The following is a 24,846-nucleotide window of genomic DNA, read 5'->3' as shown; positions in this document are numbered from 1 at the left end:
ATAAAATACAGGTAAGCAACAACAGCACTGTACAAATTAACCATTTTATGGATAAGGGGCCAGACTGTTTCGGTTACGTTCTTTTAAATTCTGGGGACCAACATCGTCAAGTTCCCTATGTACTCTGGTGAGCAATAGCAATCTTAGTCATGGTATGGTTAATGGGCCAGACTAGTTTAACAGACTCAGACTCGTTTTGGTTACCTTAATTATTTTGAATGTAGGGGGAAGGGGGATGGCTGCTTCTAAACAGGCTGGTGTATTATTATATGTAGGACAAGTGCTATGGGTCTAGATATTGAGTACAGCCATCCATATACCTCAGCCAACCGTTGTTGATATGTGATGCCGCATATAGCTTGGGGCCATAGTACATTATTATTACCCACGGTCTTCATGAACAACAGCGTAAATCGCTCCCCATGGTATGCCGTGTTTGGGTTCCAATTCCCCCGCGGGGGTTTCACTGATGACGGGGGAACCCCCGGTCGACAATTTTTGACTTCGAGCGCTAATCAAACACACGGGATGCGTCGGTCCTCCAACTTTAATTAAGAACTTCATTTATTTTCTGAGACTGTGAAGAGTGCATGACGTGGGATTGGGGTCAGGGAATGTAAGACACATGTTGGTGAAATATAAAGGGGTTAGTGTGCAACATCGTAAGATGCTGGCAAGGATACGACGGGATAAGTCCTGGACTTTGTCATCGCTTTTCCATGCAAGGTTTTAGTCAGGATTTGATAAAAGGGTGTCCGAATGAATTTGCTTGAAATTTAAAAACTGGATGTCCAAATTGTTCACACTTACAATAACTTAAATTTGGGGGCACAGAAACTGATAACATTTTACATTATAATAATCGGTTTGTCATGTCAATATATGTATATAGCGCTTTATCGCAGCCCGGTGGGCGTATCATAAACGCGCTTCTAAAAACATTATTCCCCCGGTCACTGGCAATTATTTTATTCCTTGAACCATCTCAGCTCCCTGGGGGGGGGGGGGCGTATACAGCCGGCACTGCGATTTATTGCGCTCCAAACTAATCATTCAAATGTTGAATGTTTTTCCAAATGTTTGTTTTATATTTTTTAAACAGATGTACTTCTTACCATGTATGTTTTGATTGCCAGTAAAGTTTCAGAGTCATAACCCAAACGTACACACACCCAAAGGTCATGCAAACACACGAGGGCAACTTTTCCAGCCAATTTGGAGGCAACAACTTGCACTTTTGTTTATGCAAGTCGCCAGACTCACAAGGCCTGAAGGCCACTTCAAGGTGTGGGCTACAATGTTTTCTTCCAGAGGCCGTTGCCACCTACGAAACAGGGTTACCCCTTTCACAGTCCATACGGGTGTAAGCTTGGGTATCATCAGTCTGAAGCCTGCACTGAATGCAAAAGGAAGACTTCTGCATGCAACACAACAGACACTATTTTATGTCACTCACAATCCCCAAGAAACTAATGAGAAAACGGGAATGTGAGAATATTTTCTTGTCGGAGATTGCCTGGAGCTGCTTGGCTGTAAATTGCCTCGTCGTGTGACATGGCCTTGGCACTCTAAAAAAACACGGGTCATAATCGACCTAGATTCCACGTAACACTGAACAGAAAGGGGGTTTTAAGATTGACACCATGGGTGTTGTCGCGTACAGGTACCAATATGGTGGTAAAATAACACCAAAGTAATTGGTAACTAAAATAAAATTTCTTCAAGATTTTATTACAATATTGTTTGCTTATTCGTACATTTATTTTAAAAAACCGTTATATCTTCCATTCTTTATTTCATTGAGTTATTATTATTATTATTCAAAACGATTGTTGGTGTTATTGTTGAAGAACATGGAGCAGTCACGTCCGCATTCCCTAAATGGACCCTTCCCATGAAATATGCTAATCAGATTCACGCATGCGTGTAGACCCTGTTGGTTGGCAAACGCCATAGAGTTGTGCACTAAGCAGACGCGCAATCGCGTCTGCATCACGCACCCATTAGCCGTGTACAAAACAGCGCGATGTTCATTATTTTGCCAACCAAAACGTTAGTGCGCACGCGCTATGTACAATTTACATATTATTTCATGGGAAGGGTCTATTGCAAATCAAATGATCTCACTAAGATGTGTTGACAAGAATCGGCCATTTAGCCCATTATATACATCAACCAATCTAGCACTGACACTCAGTACATCAATTTGCATTAGTGTGAGGTCAAATTAATTGAGAGAACAAAGTACATACAATAGTGGACGGTGCAGCGACCCTTTAGCTTCATTAGTATACTGTCACGACGTATGTTAAGAAGAGTAGGTTTTAAATTGAAACCTTGCATGAGAGAAATAGAATAAGTCAGCTTTGTTTGGTGTCCCCCCCCCTAAAAAAAAGAAGAAAAAAAGAAAAGGAAAACAAGTCTGCCCCAAAATAAAAATGCATATTAAAACCTAAAAAACAACGTCCGCCCCCATAAAAAGGTCCCCCAAAAGCCCCCCCCCCCCAAATCGCCCTTTTTTCAAAATTAAAAAAAAGCTGCCCCCCAAAAATAACCAACCCCCCCCCAAAAAAAAATAATAATAATATGCCCCCCCTACAAAAACAAAACAAAACGCCCCCTAAAGACCCACCAAAAAGACCATGCCCCCAAAAAACAAATCCACATTCGTACCCCCCCCCCCACACACACACAAAATAGTTCCTGGTTACGGGCCTGCATATAATCACTCAGTGAAATCTGTCCCTTTCACTCGGTTTTGCCACCTTGAGAAAATAATGGAGTAATCCAGAATTCACCTGGTGCTTATATTAAGCGACAATGCACTTACACCAATCGATTGTTTTTATTTGAGGCTCTTGAAAAGAACCTGCTGATAATGAAACTCTTCTGCTACAACTACAGTTTGCAGGAGTTTAATAATCAAAAATACGGAAGTAGCCTATGATTAAAGGAACACGTTGCCTTGGATCGGTCGAGTTGGTCTTTGAAAAGCGTTTGTAACCATTTGTTGTGAAATGTATATGACTAGAAAGATATTTTAAAAGTAGAATATAATGATCCACACAAGTATCACTCGAAATTGCGTGGTTTTCCTTTTACCTCGTCGGCCATTTATGGGAGTCAAATTTTTGACTCCCATAAATGGCCGACCGTGTTAGTTGGCAAAGTAAAAGGAAAACCCTGCAATTTCGAGGCAAAAATTGTGTGGATCTTTGTATTCTACTTTTGAATCATCTTTCTAACCAAATGCATTTTATAACAAACGGTTACAAACGCTTTTCAGAGACCAACTCAACCGATCCAAGGCAACGTGTTCCGTTAAAGGCAAAGTATTCCTTGGTTTTGGGACCGTTCGATTTTTTTTACTCCTGTATAAATGTAGACGTAGGATACAACAGAACTAACATTAACAACCTTCAAAATATAGCCGCGTTTTGAGATATCGCTGAAACCCGGAGTGAATGACAACGAAGGAAAGTACCTTAAGTTTAAGTACCTAAATAAAACGCAATCTGAGAGACCTTTCTGACAGCAACGCTTCTAAGGTTAAAAATTTTGGGCATAAAAACTGATATTTTTTGTTTACCACAATACTTCGAAGTGAAATGTGTCTGAAAATTACTGTTACTCCCCAGTGTTAGTTCACGAGGTAAAAAGAAACCCACACAATTTTGAGGCATTTTATGTGTGGATCATTATTTTATTCCACTTTTAAAGCATCATTTCAGAACGAGCTCTTTTTATAGCCCGAACCGCCCAATCCAAAGCAACGAGTCCCTTTAAAGACACATGAAACTTTCATACCGTTACGTGGATCCTTCTTCCATCATTAACGACTCCACTTCTTCCTTGTTGCTTTATTTGTCTGTCCCCTGCTGTGGGGCATTTCAATATTGAATGTTTCAATTTCCCTGCAATATTGACACAGTTCCTCCAGTGACGAGGTTTTCTGTTTGGATTGTGTATCCTTCAATTAGAGAGTCGACTGGAGTTTTAAAGTCAAGGTGTAGACACGAATTTTAAGGAAGACAAAGTGATGGTACCTGGAGGATAATGTCTTAGTGGGTGGGGTGTGGTGGAGAAGCACTAAGGAGCGAGGGGATAGGGGTCAGGATCAACTTCCCAAGAACATAGCACTGACCCTATGCCATGAGACAGTCGCTTAACTAGTCTTAAACCAAATACAAGAATGTGGAAGATTAATGACGGTATACCATAGGGGATCATGTCTTTAGTTGGTGGGTGTGGTACATGTACAATTGGGAAGGATCATAAGTGGCATAATGACTGCTTGACCATTCCAACGACCTTGGGGACGATATAGCGGCGTTTTCCTCCCCGACCCCCACGCAGCAATTTTATGCATGATAAATTGTAGATATTGATTTGACTTCAACGCATACAGGCCTGTGAATTACTCTGAAACCACGGAGGACATGAACTCTGTTGCATGCCCCTGTCCTGCCTTGGTGCCCCTTCAAAAGTGTCGATCGACTTAAAGTTTCTCCAATTGAAGTGGTATTCGCAAAATGAAAATGGCCTTGCTCTCTCTCAAGGATGAACAAATTATTGACTTTTCGTTTCAGTATTAGCTTTGTACTCATCGCAAATAGAATTTGTTATTCCTTTGCATTATACATACGTCATTGGTATTCAATTCAGTGCATCCTGTTGGAGGGAAGTATGGTGGCCCTAAAGGCACATCACACATAGTAAACAGTATGTGATGTTGCAGATATTATCACAACAAATCTCTGCAGATATTTGTGGTGTGTGATGTCCCTTCAGGGTCACCATAGGGAGTCTGCAATTTTGTACTGCAGTTTCTGTAAAAAAGATTTGTTTCTGGATTCGTAAGCACGTCTTGTGTCATGTCCGGAAGACGTTACGAATGTGTTCACTGTGGCCCTTTTCGAAACCACGGCTTCGGTTTTGGGTTCGGCTTCAGGCTCCGTCCGCTCCTCTGAAGCCCCGAGCACGCACGCAAAGCATTCCGCGCGGGGCCAAGCTAGCATGAGCCGAATGTAGAGCCGAAGCCGTGGATTCGAAAAGGATCTATGACTCACATAAATTATCACCGTAGAGAATCAATCTCCCAGATGTTGAAGTGTTTCCAAATTGCAAGAAAACAATATGGACTCTCATTGGTTACGTCATTATGACGTATAATCTTGATGGTTTGCTAAGCACCCCCCCCCCCGAAAAAAAAAAAAATTGAAGAAGAAGAAAAAAAGAAAAAAAACCGTGACCTTCAACAGCGTTCATTTAATCCAATTAAAAATGAAGGATACCAATGAGGCTTCATATCTCAAAATAGCCTTTAATCATGGCGCTTGCACACCTAACACAAGAAGAGCACTATGGCTTTGCTCGTGATATTTATAATAACATTGATATTGCAGCTGGATCCAAGGCTACTTAACTTTCAAGTCTGAGATCGCGCCATCAGTTTTTTCTGGCGGGAAATCGATCCTCAAGTAAAAAAAATAGCAACGGTCATAAATTCAAACGAACTCAATTAGACGTGCTTTATAAATCAGATTGTGACACACACGGTTTGCAGTGTCTTTTCATCAAAATGGTGTTTAAAGCCATTGGACCCTTTCGGTACAGAAAAAAATATAAAAGTTCACAGATTTACAAATAATTGACAGGGTTACAGAAGGTAATGGTGAAAGACTTCTCTTGAAATATTAGTCCATGAAATGCTTTACTTTTTGAGAAAACATTAAAACAATATCAATTCTCGTTAGCGAGAATTACGGATTAATTTTAAACACATGTCATGACACATCGAAACGCGCGGAAACAATAGTGGGTTTTCCCGTTATTTTCTCCTGACTCCGATGACCAATTGAGCCTAAATTTTCACAGGTTGTTATTTTATATATAAGTTGTGATACACGAAGTTTGGGACTTGGACAATACTGTTTACCGAAAGTGTATAATGGCTTTAAAGCAAAGGTGTACGTTTTGTATTCACTCTTAACATCAATGACAATAAAAAAACAAGAAGTACAGGCTGGACCTTTCAACGGTCAAGCATTTTGAGAAACATTTCACTTCGAAGTAATTCGGTTATGGAAAAAGATATATCACTTTTTATCTCCCCAACACGTTGAGTATAATTTTGATTGAGCGCAGCTTCTTTTTGTACTTGAGCAAGTCTATGAAACTTGGATCTAAGTGTTAGTGCGAATAAGTGAAATTTACATAATTTATTTCACGTGGCTGAGCAAAGTGTGACGTCACAACAAAGGAATACTTTGCCTTGGATCGGACGAGTTGGTCTTTGAAAAGCGTTTGTAACCGTTTGTTATAAAATGCATAGGGGTTGGAAAGATGTTATAAATATAGAATCCACACAAATTTGCCTCGAAATAGTGGTTTTCCTTTTACTTTGCGAACTAACACAGTCGGCCATTTATGGGAGTCCAAAAATTGACTCCCAAAAATGGCCGACCGTGTTAGTTCGCGGAGTCGACAAATTGACTCCCATAAATGACCGACCGTGTTAGTCGACGAGGAAAAAGGAAAACCGTGCAATTTCGAGGCATGTTATGGTAGATCATTGCATTCTACTTTATATTCTATCTTTCTACCCATATGCGTTTTACAACAAACGATTACAAACGCTTTTCAAAGACCAACTGGACCGATCCAAGGCAACGTGTTCCTTTAAATTATCTGTGGTTATTACGACTGGTTTTACAATGAATTTAATAGTACTCTGTGGCACCAAGCCCTGATTTGATCATGACTACACAGCCCCTTCAAATCAACAAAATCTTGGATGGGAAGCAAAAAGATGATGTCAACCCAAAACCGAAAACCCATGAGAAATACTGATGCAGAAATAGACGGACACCTTGATAAAAAACAAAGTAGGACCAAATTGATTAGCGCTGATCTTTCGCGGTCGCTTAGATTTTGTTTCATCCCCTTGAGCCGCGAACACGCCAACGTTTTGACGTTGATTGTCATTATCAGAATTAGACTGGCCCTAGTCCGCTGAGCTGATTGACTCTTGGGATGAAAGTGCTTCTGTATGTTTCTTAATTGGAAAAGCCAGACGGCGGGCAGGTAGTCACGACTTTTAGAATGAGTTCAATGACTTTGATCTTTGGTTTACTCTCTTATATCTCTACGGTAAAGGCATGCGATAGTTGTGTGTCATGGGACTCTACATAATCTTCACTCCTTTTTGTTATGGGTGGAATTATTAAGGGACCAGGCGGGGCCGATTTCACAAAGAGCTAAGATTTATCAACTTCAAATCAATCTTAGTTGCTAAGTAAAGTGTAATGTCAATGCAAATCACTATAACGGTAATGCTGACAACTTGTCTTGTGATGAATTGTATTGCGTTGTGAAATCGAGACCAGGGCCTGGGGTTGGGTGGGGTGGACGACCTCGAGATGAGCAATTCAATCTGACAGGTCTCTGCAAAAAAAAATTCACTTTCATTAACCCACATTAAGATGACACTGATGAGCTAGTCACGGTGCAGCTATTTAGGTATAGACCTTTATCATAGTGTGGTCATTTAGATTTTACTCCATCATCCAACTCATTGTAACCAAACCGAGGCTGGACGAAATAATAGTCTGGTGCCACGTTTGCGCAATGAATGTTAGCATTCATTACTGTTATGTAAACAGGGAATATTACCAAGATGGTGACAGCGTGATTAGGCCTAGGCTAGACATTAAAGTTACACTGAAACTGAGGCTGGAAAGAACATTCCTCACTTTTCGACTCTTGTAAGAACCGATTTCGATTTAACGGCATGTGAGTATAGACCAATCCGTGAGCGCATGGAGTTCCATGAAACAGCCCAACTCGAAAATTGTACATATTATATTTTATTTTCAGTAAGAAAATTCAGTGTGTTAACTGAGGTCGCTTTTCCATTCAATTCAACGGTGCACTAATGTAAACATTTCAATAAACATATCATAGGTAAAACCTCTTTGTACATTTTCGTCCTGTTTTATGGCAACAAGGCTCATCTCTGATACTTACTTTTCTCAAAATAATGTCAGGTTTCGAGTGAAGCTATTTTGCCAGGAAATTCAGTGCCGTAGCCTGTTTGTTTAAAAATTCAGGGTCGTATGCCTGTTGTTTGTGACTTAAACCTGTCCATTTCAACCCGCCCGTCGTTTTTCACACCCGCAGAACTCGAGCACTTATCTTTCGTTGAAAGGCAATACATCATGTCAATTAAATGTATACACTCAGTTTTCATATCACCAAACGCAGGAGCTTGGGGCAACAATCGATCCCACCGCTGCCACCAAACAACTAAATCATAAAAGACGCATTATTTACGCCATTATGCACATCGTCGTACAAGGACTTCTGTCCCTATACGTCAAATAGAACACATCAAGAAATTTGAAAAATTATAGATGCCAAGATGTCAAGATGTATAATGCCTATAAAAGTATGCATTAGTGGAGGGGGAAGTGAGTGACATGGTGTTCTTTTAAAATTAAATTTTAATTTGCTCGTAGTCATCTCCCTCACATCAGGAGTTTTGCAAATTTCTGTTAAGGGAGAATATACGAGAAAATGTAGGTTCGTGGAAAGAATGTACATGTATACGAGCCGAAGGCGAGATACATTAGGAACGAATCTACACTTTAGAGTATATTTCCCCCCAAATCACTGTCACCAAAAACAATCGTAACTTTGTCAATTGACGTTTGGTCTATTTAGAACTATTTTGCAAAAATGTGTAAGCATTATTTGGAAAGACATTCATTTTCAAGTTGAACTATCAGTCACTTTAGTTTGTTACAAAAATCTGCAGTTTCACCAATAGAGTGACGTCACATAAGTAGTTTCAAATTTGAAGATTATGGATAATATAAAACTCTTCGCACACCGGATGACTGTAGACTAGAAGTAAAGTGTATATTCGTAAAAATAGTCTACATTTTCATCAATGGAGTAACATCACATAAAGTTTAAAAAATGTATATTTTGCTTTTAAGTAGACTGGTACCCTCAAGTGGTCGAGTCTTTCATTTCATAACGATCCCTAGAGCCCCCTGGTAAAACTACGGCGACTTTTGTGTAAAACAAAATAATAACAACATGGGAGCTTAAAGGTGCAACTGCAGCATCCAGCACGAATGGATGTTGTTTGTGGGGCAAATAAATAGAGCTGTGTGTTTACTTATGGACTCAGATTGATATTGGTGTGGAGTTTATGGATGAAGGGAATAGGTGGTTAGCTTGGGGCCTTATCACGAACTCCTGAACTCCAGGCTTTTGTTGTTTACGCTGGTCAAACTCGACCTGCTAGTTTCCACTATGGCCCATCACTATGGAATGAACCTCAATCTCCGACAAATCAGAACATATCTCCAGCTTCAAACCTCATTTTAAAAAATAGTAAATTTTTTGCCTAAAATGTTCATTTTGTTAACTCATTGTAGGCCCACTTGCTTTTGCAAATTTAAAAGTAAATTTGGAAAAAGTTTTGTTCTTGAGATGTTCTTAAAATTGATATTATTACTATCATGTTTTCATTGATGCGCTCTACGGAAGCGTATATTAGCTGCTAAAATGAAAATAAATTTTCGTTGCAAATAAGTCATACATACAATTCGTTCCAATTGCCATTTTATATTTCTCTTTTTTTTTATAATTTGCCTATTCTCTTACATCGATCACTCCTGAGTTCAATTCTGTGGACAAACCCCACGTACATAACTTTGGTGTGATTCGAACCAACGACCTTTGCATTGCTACAGCAGATACCACGATACCACCAAGTGGGTATAGGCAGTTCGAACCCTTAGCAGCGGTTACCGCCACAACGAGATGTTAATTTTTGCGGCTGGGACAAAGGATATCCTGAGAGCCCTCTAGTCTGTGGCGATCAAAACTAACCAAGACTTGACACTAATGTTCTTTAAAGTGTGTCACGTTGGAGCAAACAACCATTACATTTTGTTTGATCTGTTCCCTTCTTCAATAAAATGCCTATAGTCTTGTATCAAGGCCTTCGTTGCTAGCTTGGAGAGCCGCTATCCCAAGCGACTGGGAGACCAGGCATGCCTTTGTCAATCGACTCGCGCTCGTGGTCTCCTGTTCCAGTCGTTCTGCTGTTTATGAAACGAAGGCCTTGATAAGGCTCAGGCCCGTATGCTTCGTTTTCGAAAGGACAACAGGCACCAAGGAATTTTATCCTCCCATGATAAGGGGCCATTCATAGTAGTCAATGTTAAAAAAAAAACACGATTTTTTTTCGAAATCGTGGGTGGGTGTTTGGGTCAAAAGAAATAACTGAAAATCCAAAATTCATTTTTTTTTAGTATCAGGCCTCATGAAGGCTACACCATATGTTATACTTACTGCACTTTCTATGGAGTGAAAAACCAATACAGTGTTCAAATATTGGCAAAGCGGTCTGCGGCTGTAAATGTTCCCGTGTGTCTGGGAAAGGAAGACGAAGTAGAGGGGACAAAAAAGAAGGAGCAATTATGTAAAAAATAAACTTAATTCGAAGCAATCGCTGCGACCAAAGAGACGTGTCCTTTCGCGTTTGGCTAGCCAAGAGGAAGCGTGTTAATAAGATTGCAAATTTAATTTATTAAAGGAGAATTCCCTGTTCAAGTTCAAAGTACTGAGATCATGCATATGTGGAGGGGGGGGGGGCAGTTACAAATCCTTAAAGAAAGTGGAGGAATCTTACAAATTCGGAGTGATTTGTACACAGACATTCGAATTTTGATGTCGCATTTGCAACGAAATTAAAGTTTTGCAATAGTTGTCAAATATTACGGCTAAAATTAGGACGCCAGGTGAACGATGAAATCTAAAAAATATACGAGTTATTGTACTCTGACTTCCACAAACCAATTTTTACCCATCCCTCCGGCGTGCAAACTTGATCTATAATGCATCAATTGAAAACAAGCACGTGTAATAAAAGCTATGTCAATAACCTCTTTTTAAATAAATCATGTTCTGTCCCTTCGTCTTGAAACTGCAGGTTAGGCTATAAACGCATGGCAGGATTCAAACAAAGTTGTTGAGATGTCACTTAAAACCGTCAAACATTTTTTAGAACATCTCTGAGCTTTAAAAATAGAATGATGGAGAAGATTTCCATCTCGAGAGTGACTAAAATGAGCGTGAACCATGTCACTAAATCTTAGGGGAAATAAACGTTCTGTGACCCGCTGCAAAGATGTCTCCTCGCGGTCTTTTGTTTGCTGGATAATTGCACGTGCAGTGCACGGCGCAGGGGAATTTTAAGCGAGAAAATGCGCTCATGACTGACGTAACTGTAACTTTAAATTAAAGGAATTGTGCAGTATGTAGTCTGTAGGGAAATTATTTTGAAGTGTAATCTAACAAATCAAAATGTGGAAAGGTGATGTGAGGTAAAGAGTGTTTTGGGCAATGACCCGATCATCTACAAAACTAAACATGGGTTGGCTATGCTTTCACAAAGCGTATAAGATTAATTTTAAAGGTGAGTGGTCGTAACACCTTGGTGATTTGTGTTGTAAAATCACACATTGCTTATAACTGATTTGTTATAGTCCTTATACATTTATGAAATCAGCAGCAGATATGTTATTCAGGTAAATGCTGACGTCATATAAAAATGAATATTTAATGATCCGCAGCCACTTCGCACTTTAATGTAGACATACAGCACAGTGAACAAAGCATTACTTCATCACTTCCGACCATTCATAACTCATGAAAAGTTTATACATCGATGTACGTTTATCCAATGAAATCATTGTATAGTATCTTATGAAATAGTTGGCCAATGGTATAACTAGCCTCCAAGACCAGTGCCTTATGTCTTCACAGGAGACCAGTCTACTGGAAGTACAATGTACATGTATATTGGCCGCAAGAGGGCGAACTATATACACTTACATGTGCCGTAACTTTGGATTACCAGCGCCCACTCATGGGTTTTGCAAGTAAGTCTTATAAAACAAATTAGAACCAAGAAACTTGTTCAGGTATTAATTTAACCACTTCACTTACGATTTGTTGCAACATATTTATTCGCTCCATAACAGTGAATAATGTATGAGTTTTTATGTTATGTACAAATATTGTATCTCGTGTCAGCTGTGGTTATTCCCAGCGCTTTGAACCGACCACGGAAAATAGGGCAATTTGTAATACCATTAAAGGTAAATAGACCTACAAATTAAAGTTTAACTCTTCTACAAGTAGGACCCGATTTCATATGTATATTGCGTATAGAGCACAAATTCTGAAGTCCGGAATTCTACTTTGTTTTTATCTAATAACACAATTCCTATTATAAAACGGTAATTTAGGAACTGGCCAATTTAAAATTGGCGCATTTCAGTAACTTTGTTTACCCCCCCCCCCCCCCAATGGGAGTCTTCTGTACAAGCAACATTCCAAATAATCAAAATTGCTGCCATTGCTTGTTTTTCTACCTAAATTTTTCACAAACATTTTGACAAAATCTCAGACAAGTCCAAACAACAAATAAAATCAAAAGAAACTCAAATCAGTGTTATTTCCTCTCGACAGGTTTTTTTATTATCTCATTATTCAGTTTTTTATAAACAGTGTGAGTCCCTGACATTTGCAAACACGCATCTCATTAACACAAGTCTCCAACATTATCAGAGACAAGATAAAACCCGCGCAACGTCCCACCTTAAAAGCTGTCTCCAGACAGTACTCGGATTGTGAAGTATGTTTTGTATAGCTGTAATTGGTATGCTAGTTTGAAGATGATGATGATTTTGTTTAACGGTATCGTTTGAGGGAGAGGGTGTTTCGTCTCTTCCAGCAGGCACGGCGTGAACCACCGATGGTCTGTTTGTACAGATGTCCCTTGCCGATACCTCTACTCTTCTTGCCTGCAAAAGGAAAACAAAAGACGAAGATTAGTGGAGCTGCAAATATTTGCATCTTGTATTCGTGAAGATATTAAAAAAAAAACATTCAACATATTAACAGGGGAAAAGGTTTCCCAAATCAAGGAAATTGTCTATATTTGATTTTGTACTAGTAAGCAAAGAAGTCTCCAAAATTCCGAAAAATCTACTCCACTTTTAGTAAAATATGTGGGGTCTGACAAGTTAAAAAAAAACCTAGTCTACCCAGCAAGTAGTTATTTACAAATCAAGCATGCAACTGCCCGTTGAAAAAAAAGAAGAGGAACATTTTCAAAGGCACAACGCAAGTGCAGAGCGAGGCAGTCAAACGCCACGGGACATGAAACCCACAATGGTACCCTAGAAAATGTTGAGGTTTATTATTTTACATGACTGTAGTTGTACACTGTTGTTTCCAGGTATATATTAGGCTAAAAAAAAAAAAAAAAGAGTTGCATGCCTGACAAATATAAATACCTCACTATGCAATGCCTCAAATCCCATACAGGGAAATTTTGTACAACAATCACAGATATATTTATTCATTATACACTGAACAAAAATTGGGACAAAGTTTCCATATCAATCAGGAAGAATTACACTGAATAAAGTTTACACAATCAGAGAGATTTTGTACAACAATTAGTGAGATTTTCAAATTTGTAAATCAGCGAACAGTAAAGTTTTTTTAGGGTGCGTTCGATTAGCTTCCTCGGGTCGACCCCAGTCTGCCCCCGGTACGTTCAAATAGCTTTTACGCCATTCCAGGGGCTCACCCAGGTCAGCCCCAAGTGTCCTGCTTGTGGAGTGGGTCACTTGAGGCTGGCCCGTGGTGGATGGCGTCACCACAAGAGGGCGAGTGATTTTTCGATTAGCTCAGGGGCTCCCCCGAGTGAGCACCGGCGAGGTCGACACAGGCAAGCTAACCGAACACACCCTCCGAATCAGGGAAACATGGTGGCTCAGGTTTAATTTAACATATTTCCTATAGTCAAAGCAATTTTTAATACTCAACATCAAACCCCAACACAAACAAACGGCATTCAATTTCTTATATCAACCCCCCCCCCCATAACACTGTCTGACTTGCTCAGGCAGAAAATATTGCTAAACAAGGTTCTGCTAAGCAGAAATGAACAGGATACCAGCTACAAATATTTTACATGTCAAATGGTATTTTGGCTGATAACCTTATCCTGGTAAACATAGATTTGTTGTGCTTAGCTACTTTTTGTGCTTAAGCAGACTCTATAAAATTTGGTCATGGTTCAGATTCAAGATGGCAGTAACCTGATAGACATGGAAACAGCGTAAATATTTCCAAGGAAATATGCTTTGTTTTAAAAAGCAAGTGTAACTCTTTCACACGCCGACCAGTCCCTCGCGTGCGGTTTAAATCCATTCAGAAAAAGAGTTGCAAAAAATAAATAAAGATCGCATGTCCACAAAGTTTTCAGAATGGGAAAACAGTTATTTTGCCATTTTTTAAAGGCAGTGGACACTATTGGTAATTACTCAAAATAATAATAAGCATAAAACCTTACTTGGTAACGAGTAATGGGAAGCTGTTGATAGTATAAAACATTGCAATAAACGGCTCCCTCAGAAGTAACTTAGTTTTCCACAAGTTTGATTTCGTGACCTCAGAATTAGATTTCGAGGTCTCGAAATCAAGCATCTGAATTCACACAACTTCGTGTGACAAGGGTGTTTTTTCTTTCATTATTATCTGGCAACTTCGACAACCAAATGAGCAATTTTTTTTACAGTTTTGTTATTTTATGCATATGTTGAGTAAAACCAAGTAAGAAGACTGGTCTTTGACAATAACCATTTGTGTCCAGTCTTTAAAGTAACAAGAACAAACTAGAGATTGTGAACAATCACAAAGCTGTTCCAGAATGTTTTGTTAATAAAAGTATTCTATGCTTTAATAAAACCCACACATAACAGCTTTATGACATGTGATTACCTTGTCTTTTATCTAATACTGAATCGAAATGATCTTTAAAACCCAGAACTAAAGGTCAACATGGCATCATGGTCATTATTTGGAATAAGTTTAACCAAAGTAAAAAAATCGGTTGTGTAGTTCTTGAGATATGATCCAACTTCCGGGAAGTAAAGGTCAATACTGGGTCACGATAACTCAAGCTCGATTTTGAATGCCTAAGGAGTCTAAAACTGAAAAAGATTTAAAATCGGTTGTGTAGTTCTTAAGATATGGTCGCACTTCCGGTTGACCCGGAAGTAAAGGTCAACATGGGGTCACGGCTAGCCAATGCGAATGTCCAATGTCAAAGGAGTTAATTACCAAAACAAAATTGAAAATCGGTTGTGTAGTTCTTAAGATATGGTCCCACTTCCGGTTGACCCGGAAGAAAAGGTCAACGTGGAGGTCATGGTTTTCAAAGTTAATATTTAATGCCTAAGGTGTCTATAACTGAAAAAGTTTGAAAATCGGTTGTGTAGTTATTGAGAAATGATCTCACTTCCGGTTGACCCGGAAACAAAGGTCAACATAAGGTCACAGTTTTCTAAGTTAATGTTTAATGTCTAAGTAGTCTATTACTGAAAAAAGTTTGAAAATCGGTTGTGTAGTTCTTGACAAATGGTCCTACTTCCGGTTGACCCGGAAGAAGAGGTCAAAATGGGGTCACGGATTTTCCCCAACAAAATTTAATGCCTAAGGAGTCTATAACTGAAGAAAAAAATTAAATCGGTTGTGTAACTCTTGAAATATGGTCTCACTTCCGGTTGACCCGGAAGTAGAGGTCAAATCGGGGTCACGGTTACCCAATGCAAATCTATCATGCCTAAGGAGTCTATTACTGAAAACAACTTTGAATTCGGCCGTTCACTTCTTGAGATATAGTGCTGCAAAGAAAAACTCATTAAAGCTTCTAATTACCATAAATTATCACGTGATGACGTCACAGTTTTAAAGTTGTGTTTTTCATACTAACAAATTTCATAAGGTACACGATGGTGTGTAACTTACCCCAATCCAATGCCTTTTAAAAAAAACCTATTAGAACGTACATCATTTTAACGAAAACCCTGAACCATCGTAGGATTCCAATGTATGCCTATTGGTTGTGTACAAATCCAATGGAGTATGTCCAGAACACGGTTAGGAAAAAAAATACATCGATGCCAACATCAGGACAGCGTGGTAGACTCCCCTCAAGTAAGTCCTCAATGAAAACAGGTCCACACTGTATTGCAACCGCCCATACAGACAGTGTACAGCCACATGAAAGCGACTGCACGCAGTTTAGTGACTACATCCAGAAGTACTACGTTGTACTGATGACGGCAAGATTTTAATTTATTCGTTAATGATAGACGTCCCTTGATTGGTTTTAATGAACGGAAACCATTATTTTTAGAATCAGTGTATTTTTTGACACAAAATATCAAATTCAGGAAACAAACAGATAAATAATTTTGAAGTTATTAAGTTTTTGACCATTTAAATGTTGACATTTGAAGAGCCATTGTGTTTGTGCACAGACACAAAACGTGCAATACATGACGTCATGGTGACGTCGTCCGGATTTTAAGGCCATGGAATAGTTATACAGTACCCACAAAGTACAAAATTGAAAAAGAAATTGCGATCGGACGTATAGTTTGTGAGATATGGCAATCTAAAGATTGGCTAATTAAATATTCATGTCGTTATAACTTAGTTAATTAATTATTTAATTTATGCAAATTACATTTAACTACAACTTCAAGACCTAAGCTTTAATATGATATATGGTCTGACTCTTTTATACTAAGCCAAGTATGATTTTTGGCTTTAACAAAATGCCCTGGTTAAACCTATGGGCTTTTGACGGATACAAATAATAATAATAATAATAATAATAATAATAATAACAAATAAAAATCTTGACGATTTCAATAGCTGTTCCGACCACTACGTCGGAACAGCTAATTAGTGTGTAAAAATGATCAATTTATCACTGGAATAAATGGCGCAGGAAAGGGTTAAACATTTGGGTTCTGAGGTGGACTTACCGGCTGATGTGAGCCCACGGAGTTCACGGTGCTTGTGAACTGGGTTGCTTATCCATTGGGCGTCTGGGTTACGTCTGATGACCTTGTGGAAGGGATCCACCATGATGATCTCAAAGTATTTGTAGGTGGAGTCCTCGCAGAGCCAGTAGCTGTTCAGGACACGGAGGGCACCACAACGACGTCCAGCACGCTCCTGATGAGTTAAACCAAAAGATACCAGTTGTAAACAATTTACTTTTAGAGAACATTGTATATAATCCCCATTCACTGGTTGGTCTTAATAATTTTTCGTAAGTGTATCAGTCAAGGCCATTTCAAACTGCAGAGCTAACGAAAACAATAACTACGCATTCTATTGGTTGAATAGCTCAAAGCAGAATTTGCACACGCTCATTCAACCAATAAAACGCATAATATTTGTGTCGTGATCATTATTGTTGCAATGTGACTCTGCCTTCACATTTCTTCAACGGCATTTTTCAAAAACTCAGCTTGGGTTGTCATAATTATGAATTATTAATTATTTTCTGAAGTTCCCCAATTCAGAGACAGAGCCTAACACCTGGTTCGAAACACAACTGCAATACAATTTTGACGCCACAAAATCGCAACAAAATGAATTATTATAATTCGTAAGAGTTGACTTGTGCTGAACTCCTGCTAAACATTAGTTGCGAAAACAGCCATGAGAGGTCAAAACTGGCTTTGCATTATTATAACCGTGATTAACTGGGCTTAAGCCGAGATTTAAAAAAAGCCCAAGAGTCTTCAATGTCCTTTTTTTGAAACTCCCTTTGCAGTTTTGAAATGTTGTGGAGCAAAGGATGTAGCTGATTACTTATATCAGGCATGGCACTTCGCCCTCAGGAAAAAGTTTGGACAATTCAATCAAGTACAAGAGGATGACCTACATTCAGTATAATGTTCACGTATAGCCTTTTATAGATTTTTTTGCAGACTTATTCAATAAACAATTTTGGTGACTTTTTCTCGGGGCAAAAAAGTCACAAATCAAATTTAAGTAGGAAGATAACAGACTATCTTTGTACAATTTTTTTGACTGTCACTTCATGTAAATCGTTGTGGTTGTGATTGGTCAATACGCAATGGGATCGGTCTATTCCCTGGAGCTGCTTGAGCACAAAAAGTAGCTACGTTAAGCACATCAAAATTAAGCTTAGTATAATAAGGTTTCAAGCCAAAATAGCATGTCACATGTATAATTGTGATGGGTATCCTGCTAGTTTTGCTCAGCGGAAGTTTTGTACGCAATTTTCTCTGCTGTTGCAGCTCTGAGAAATTAAGCCCTAGTGCGATCTAAATTATCAGATCAGTCAATTTCCGAGCAATGAACACCGCTGCTACCGGACAATATTTTAAACACTTACCTCAGCAACTGACTGAAGACTACGCTGGAACTTCAGCTGGTTCACACCCTGGTTGGTTGGCTTACCGTAGGTGGCACCTTTGGGTACGGGCCTCTTACGTCCACCACGGCGCACGCGCACACGGTAGATGACGTATCCTAAGAGTGGGGAAAGAAAAAACAAAACAATACTTAGCTGAGGTTGGGAGTTACTTCTGAAACTTGAGACGATTTACAGCAGGCCTAATAATGAACCCTGGCACCCACAGCAAATTCCCTACTGTCCTGTGATTTTGCTGCAGTGCCCTGCACTCATCAGTCCTCGAGATAGTTGCCCGTAAGAGGCTTTGACTTTCATTCTCAAAGGGGAAAAAGGAAAGGGAGAGCGAAAAAGGACTATCAGGCAGATAGAAAAGGATTCATAAAAATTCGAGACACAAAGACAAATTTCTGGTAAAAGTAGTAAACATTTTGAGCAACATGCCCCGAGGTCTTGTGGCATTTCCCCAAAAAGTTGAACTGTTTATAAGTGGCATAAAATTGTGTTTACATACCTCATACAAATTGAACCTAAGCAAAGAAAAATGCCATAATTTATTGACTGAATCTTTACCTTGCTTTGCCCGGTAACCCATACGTCTGGCCTTATCGGGACGTGTTGGTCGGGATGCACGGTGCACCGATGACAACTGGCGCAGGTTCCATGTGCGTACACGGGAGAGAAAGCGCATCACATCGCACTGCTTCTTCCTATACAACTCTTGCATGTACTTGTATGCCCCCATCTTGATTTAAAGGGGCTTGTCCTGTGGAAGAAATTGAAATGAATAAACGATTACCGATAAGCAGTTTGCCAATAAGATTTTGAAAAGGCCGAGGTGCCCCTTTTTATGTGAGATTGAAGTTTCACAAACATTGGTCATGTTGAGTTTGCCAAACGCAACACATCTGGACCCATTTTTCCAAGTTAACTTTTTCATCGGGCGGGTCGATGGTTTACATCAATCAAATGAATGTGTTCAAATACCTGTGGGCAGAGCGGATTCATAAAGAAAACAATGAAATGTTGGCACCCTCACTCTGTCCACAGCCTGGCCAGCTGTTATTGTCGTGATTTGAATGGTGTGATTGGGAATTTAATAAAAAGAAAATAAATTTGGAGGAAGTTGAACATTTTCAATATAAATAACTTTATTTAAAAATAGTTAATTTTTGAAATATCAAAAACAAGAGAAAGCTAAAAAGAGGTAAGTGTTCACACATTAGCTGGTTTACAATCGACCCTGACCAACTCGTACAACAGCTTAAAAATTTAAATAAAAATGGGTTCAGCAGGCATGGCAGGTGGCCAAGGATTTTCTTTTTTGGCTTTTTTGGCTTGTCCACACAACAGAGAGTGTGAAAAAGACAAGTCCAAAGAAGATAGTGTGACTGAATCAGAATGTAGCTTTGAGTTTGACCAATTTTGATCTTCTATTTTTGTAACAAACACTTTCAAATTTTGTACAAAATTACAATTACATTTTCAATTTTGTCATTTTATTTTTGATTTAAATTATAATTTCGCATCTAAACAACTCAAAATTTAATCCTATTTTACTTTTTCACTGTCTGATCACAACAGAGTAACAACATTACTTTTATTATGAAAGTCATCACGAGATGGTATGGGGTGGCGAGAAAGTGGCGGTCGGAATATCAACATTAACAAATTCACTTTTCAGAATTTCTTTTTGTTGGGCCACATCATTTTATTTATTTCGAGTTTGGCATATTTCGTTCAGGATGTCGACATTCAATCTTAACCATCGTACCTCTTGTACAAGAACCATTTGTATGACAGTGTAGCCAGGTAGCATCGAAATCCTTAATTAAAATGTAAACTACGAAATTTTGGCGTTCTGTTAAACAGTAACACGTTACGTTGCCCGTACGCAGGCGTACCCCATGTTTCTGTTTACATCGAGGAAAAGTGATGACAGAACTTCCAAATTTTAACCACTTTGTACAAAATAAAGTATACAAATAAAGACATTCCAATAATCTTCATATATATCATAATGTTAATTTGGGTCTGAAAAGATACGATGGATATAAATTAAGTGTGATTTATACGGAAAACAAAATGCCTCTCACCCCTAAAATGCATACAAGAAACAGAACACACTGAGAAAAGAACGCCCTCTATCGAGATTTTTAATCATCTACTACAATTAGTCTGGTTACTATTTCCACGAGAGAAAGTTAATAGAAAATACATTGCACAGCGTGGGGTTTCTGACTTGAAAAAAAAGTTTGACGCACTCGCTGGCAGGGTGTATTTGACACAAGGATCTTTAATGTGGGTTCAACCATTAATTTATAAAACGAGGTTGTTCAATCCGATATTTCCCGAAATTAATCCGAAAACTTCCGGAAAGATTATTACCCACAAGTCTTTGATTCAAGATGGCAGCCTCCACGTCGTCTACATTTATTTTTTTGCTAGTTTCCGCTTTAAACAACTTTAAAAAAGCCGTCGAAACTAAAACAGTCTACTTCGGTTTGCTGAATTGAAAGGTTGTCTCTTCGATCTACACGTTATTTGTTGGATTTCCTGTGCATAGCAGACCTTGACCAGCATAGTTTGTGTTTATTGGTGTTGGTTTTGGATTTTGCATTCAATTCGCACTGAATGACTGATCGCAGATATGCGACTGTATGCACCAACACCAACTCGACCTTCAACAACTACCTAGCTAGAAAACTAGCTGACTTAAATGAAACTGCAAATTAACATTTGATTGAATGAAGCTGACCCAGTTTGAATTTTGCATTTGGTCTTCTTGTTATTGAAAATGAAATGTTCTCCATTTTTACTGGACTCGGGACTGGCTTGAGTGGAGTCACTGTCACACTGTACGTTACTAAATACTACGTATACAAATTACAAACATGACAAACAATATGATCCTTGCTTTTTCACAGCTTCTTTAGTGACTATCCTGACCATGCGATGGAGGAAAATGCTATTAGAATTATAGTCCTCTTAGTAAAAGCATGACAAGAGATCAAGATGCCAATATCTTATTACGACAATATTTATTACAATATATCAGTACATGTATGAGCGAGTGCTAGTCTGTGTTTACAATTATTGTTGAGAGACAGTTGGAAACCAGACTCCTGTCCAGAGCTCAGTTTGTTGGAGTATATAGAGCAACAGCAATTCGAGGAAGATTTAATGTGACAATTCGAAAAACATCATTCTCCTGTAACCTTGGATACAAACTGAATGGTAATTGACTGGTAAAAAACGCCTGTATCAAATTGATTTACGAATCGGTAGGACAGTTGAAGTTAAAACCACACAAGAATCAACATGAATTGGATGTGGTTTTTAGCTTTTATAATTCTCATTGCCATTTGTGGGGCGTTACGCCATGTCGTCCTGCGAGGGCGTCCTAAGGAGACAACGGGACATAATCCAACGTTTGTGCAGTTCCAGAGGAAGTACTTCATCGCGTACTTTCTTGCCCTCGCCTCGGACTGGCTCCAGGGACCTTATCTGTATAAACTTTACTACCATTATGGATTCTTGGAACCACAGATTGCCGTGCTGTACGTGTGCGGGTTTGCTTCAAGTGTTGTTCTGGGTACGGCAACTAGTACAATGGCAAATCACTACGGCCGTAAAAAACTCTGCATTACGTTCTCAATTATCTACTCAATATCGTGCCTAACGAAACTCTCCCGTAATTACGGTCTCCTTATTCTCGGGAGAATATTAGGCGGGATGTCAACGTCGCTCCTGTTTACAGCGTATGAAGCATGGTACATCCACGAACACGTTGAGTCGAACGACTTCCCAAAGGAATGGGTCTCATTAACCTTCTCCAAAGCGACATTTTGGAACGGCGTTCTGGCCATTGTCGCAGGTGTCGTGTCGTGGCTTTTTGCGGAGTTGTTGGACCTGGGGCCCGTCTCCCCCTTCATGATTGCGATACCTTTGCTGTTGACGTCCGGCGCTGTCATTGCATCGTCCTGGAACGAGAACACGGGCAGCAAGAAGGTCAAAATTTCAAAGTCCTGCATGGAGGGGTTGAGGCATATTGTGAACTCCAGACGCATGCTGCTCATCGGCATTATGCAGTCCCTCTTCGAGAGTGTAATGTTCATCTTCATCTTCATCTGGACCCCCGTCCTTGACGTTCAACCCTACCCTCCTCTTGGGATCATCTTCTCCAGTTTTATGGCCTGCATAATGATCGGCTCCTACCTCTTTGAGATTCTGAGTAGGGAGCCGTTTCGGATTCCAGCCTACACCATCGTCAATGGCTCCATCCTCCTGGGGCTCATCGCAATCTCAGCCTGCGTCTGCTCGACAAAATCCTACCATGATTATCGAGCTGTTTCCTACACGTCGTTCTTGCTGCTCGAGGTCGCTTGCGGGTTGTACTTCCCATCCATGGGGTTCCTTCGCGGACGTATCCTCCCGGAGGCTCACCGCGCGGGGATCATGAACTGGTTCCGTGTCCCGCTGAACCTAATCGCATGCATACTTCTGATGGTCCTACACGGAGACTCCTCCAGCACTGGTACCCAGCACATGTTCATCATCTGCTCGTTGTTGTTGGCGTTGGCGCTGTTCTGTGGGATCCGTTTTGCGAATATGGTCAAGGACGATGAGAACTTGAAAGTGGAGACTTTGGACGCTGGAAACAAAACTGAAAATGGGAGCATTGAGGCGGTGGTAGTCCATTAGGGTCATGCATGTCACTTTAGGCAATTTACAGGCAAGCAGTTTCAGGCCATTTCAAAGAAGAAAAGTCATTTTAGACTTCAATGTTAAAATTTTGGGGGGATCAAACATTGTTTGAAGAATTACTCATGTGCTACCAAAATGATCCTGTAGCATACACTGCAGTTGGTTGATTCCAAGTTGCCTGTAAAAGTTGCCTCATAGACAAGCTCGAAATCCATAGTTGACTGTGCGTAAAGCATAGAAATTTTGCAATGCGCAGAACTAAAAATATTATATTATTATACACATGCCAGGCAGTAGTTCTAGAACCTGTATTGCAAACTTTGTTTAGAAATCTGTTGAAACTAGTGCATTTCTTGGCATGTAATGTATTTTCCAGTTTTAAGGATTGCGAACTTTTGTTCACAAAAAATGATACCCACATTTATCTGATATTTGAAGACAAAAGATGCATTTGTTACAATTGTTTACATTTTATGGGGATGGTTTATCATTTATGGGGAAGTTTTCCACTTTTTTTATGTGGTACATTGGTGTATGTATTTATAACATTCTCTCGGATGGTGTATTGTACACTGGATTTTTAGTAGGCCCAATATTTTGCTGAATGACATATGCTGAATGTCATAAAAGTTGTTTTTCTCTGCAAGAATATTGACAGATGTTTTCAAAAAGAAAATAACCATAAATAGTACATGTATAATGTGTATGCGATGGTGTACAAATGAGCACTGATGCTAAAAATAGAAGCTCAGTACCTAACCCTCATCAGAAAACATTGCAAAAATCAGAGGCAATCTAAAAAGAGAGAATCCATTCACATTTGAATGTTCACATTTCTTGGGGATCAAAAGACATCCTTTGCAAAACTGGTCAACTGTGCTGCCAAAGTGGTTCTGTAACATGCACTGCAGTTGGTTGCCTCCAATTGCCTCACCTCATGTGACAAGGCCCTTTAAGTAAAACTGCAACCGTGTCACATTTTGTTAACTGACACACATTTCTGAAATCTTACTTATAGTGCGTTTGATTATTGTGTACATTTATAAAAGTGTATTGTAAAATTGGTTAAAGATCAACTTGAACAAAATCACGCAATCTAATTTGACTATTTATTTCTTGTTTAGTTTTGTGATCATAATTGTGATTTTGTGAGGTTGTCCTCCGTGTAATTTTGGAACAGTGTAGTGTTTTGATTGTAATGTTATCATTGCACACCCATTTACATTCCTACAGTTTCGTTCAAGTGTATCTTTAAGACCCTTGAGGTGAAATTAGTCCCTCTTGTACAACGACATGTGTATACTAGTATATTACAAGTAGTTCTCAATTTAATTAATAATTGGGTGTACTGTTTTTAAAAGTAATTTCCTAAAAATTCTTTCCCAAGATGATTATAGGAATATTATGCTTCATTGTTAAATTGTTCTGCATGTATTTTAAGTATGTTTAAAATTGTCCTAAATGTGATAGATCCATTTCACTGATGTTCATGAATATTCACAGACAAACTGTGTACAGTGGTGTATGGAGACGAAGGGAAAACGGGGCAAAAAAAGGTCTCACTCTGGACATTTAAACAAATCAAACGTGTTGAAGTCGTGTCCTTTGCATTTCAGCTTTTCAGCTAAGCTACGAGTAAGGATGAGTAGCCTCCGAAATTACTAGCTGGTGATGACAAGTGAATTGGGTCAATTATAATAATCATGGTAAAGGGGTGTTTATTTGTTTTATCTTTGTAACATGTATGATATCTTTTTTTTAGTAATAAACTTCTTCAAGAACTTATTTGTTGAGAT

General features: G+C 39.1%; 2 protein-coding genes across 2 annotated transcripts; one reads left to right on the top strand and one right to left on the bottom strand.

The window, feature by feature from the left end:
* Positions 1–12,532: 12,532 nt before the first annotated feature.
* LOC139943249 (large ribosomal subunit protein eL15-like) lies at positions 12,533–20,504 on the bottom strand. Its single transcript, XM_071940071.1, has 5 exons — positions 20,440–20,504; positions 18,917–19,109; positions 18,326–18,462; positions 16,938–17,130; positions 12,533–12,890 (listed from the first exon to the last, which is right to left on the bottom strand). The coding sequence occupies exons 2-5, from the start codon at positions 19,086–19,088 to the stop codon at positions 12,778–12,780; spliced, it is 615 nt and encodes a 204-aa protein (XP_071796172.1). The 5' UTR covers positions 19,089–19,109; positions 20,440–20,504; the 3' UTR covers positions 12,533–12,777.
* Positions 20,505–20,745: 241 nt separating this feature from the next.
* Positions 20,746–23,487, top strand: LOC139943248 (molybdate-anion transporter-like). The gene has a single exon (XM_071940070.1). It carries the CDS (start codon positions 21,665–21,667, stop codon positions 23,045–23,047), a length of 1,383 nt encoding a protein of 460 aa, XP_071796171.1. The 5' UTR covers positions 20,746–21,664; the 3' UTR covers positions 23,048–23,487.
* The last annotated feature ends 1,359 nt before the right edge of the window (positions 23,488–24,846 follow it).

This window comes from Asterias amurensis, chromosome 10 (genome assembly GCF_032118995.1).
Source record: "Asterias amurensis chromosome 10, ASM3211899v1".
In the NCBI taxonomy this organism is placed as follows: Eukaryota; Metazoa; Echinodermata; class Asteroidea; order Forcipulatida; family Asteriidae; genus Asterias; species Asterias amurensis.
The sequence above is the reverse complement of the archived record's forward strand: the minus strand, read 5'-3'. Positions and strand labels throughout refer to the sequence as shown.

Excerpts from the sequence above, each read along its gene's own strand:
- LOC139943249 (XM_071940071.1), bottom strand. The coding sequence starts at position 19,088 with ATGGGGGCATACAAGTACATGCAAGAGTTGTATAGGAAGAAGCAGTGC. Across the intron at positions 17,131-18,325 it reads GTCTTCAGTCAGTTGCTGAG|GAGCGTGCTGGACGTCGTTG; the intron begins GTAAGTGTTTAA and ends TTAACTCATCAG. Across the intron at positions 12,891-16,937 it reads CCGTGGGCTCACATCAGCCG|GCAAGAAGAGTAGAGGTATC; the intron begins GTAAGTCCACCT and ends TTCCTTTTGCAG.
- LOC139943248 (XM_071940070.1), top strand. The coding sequence starts at position 21,665 with ATGAATTGGATGTGGTTTTTAGCTTTTATAATTCTCATTGCCATTTGT.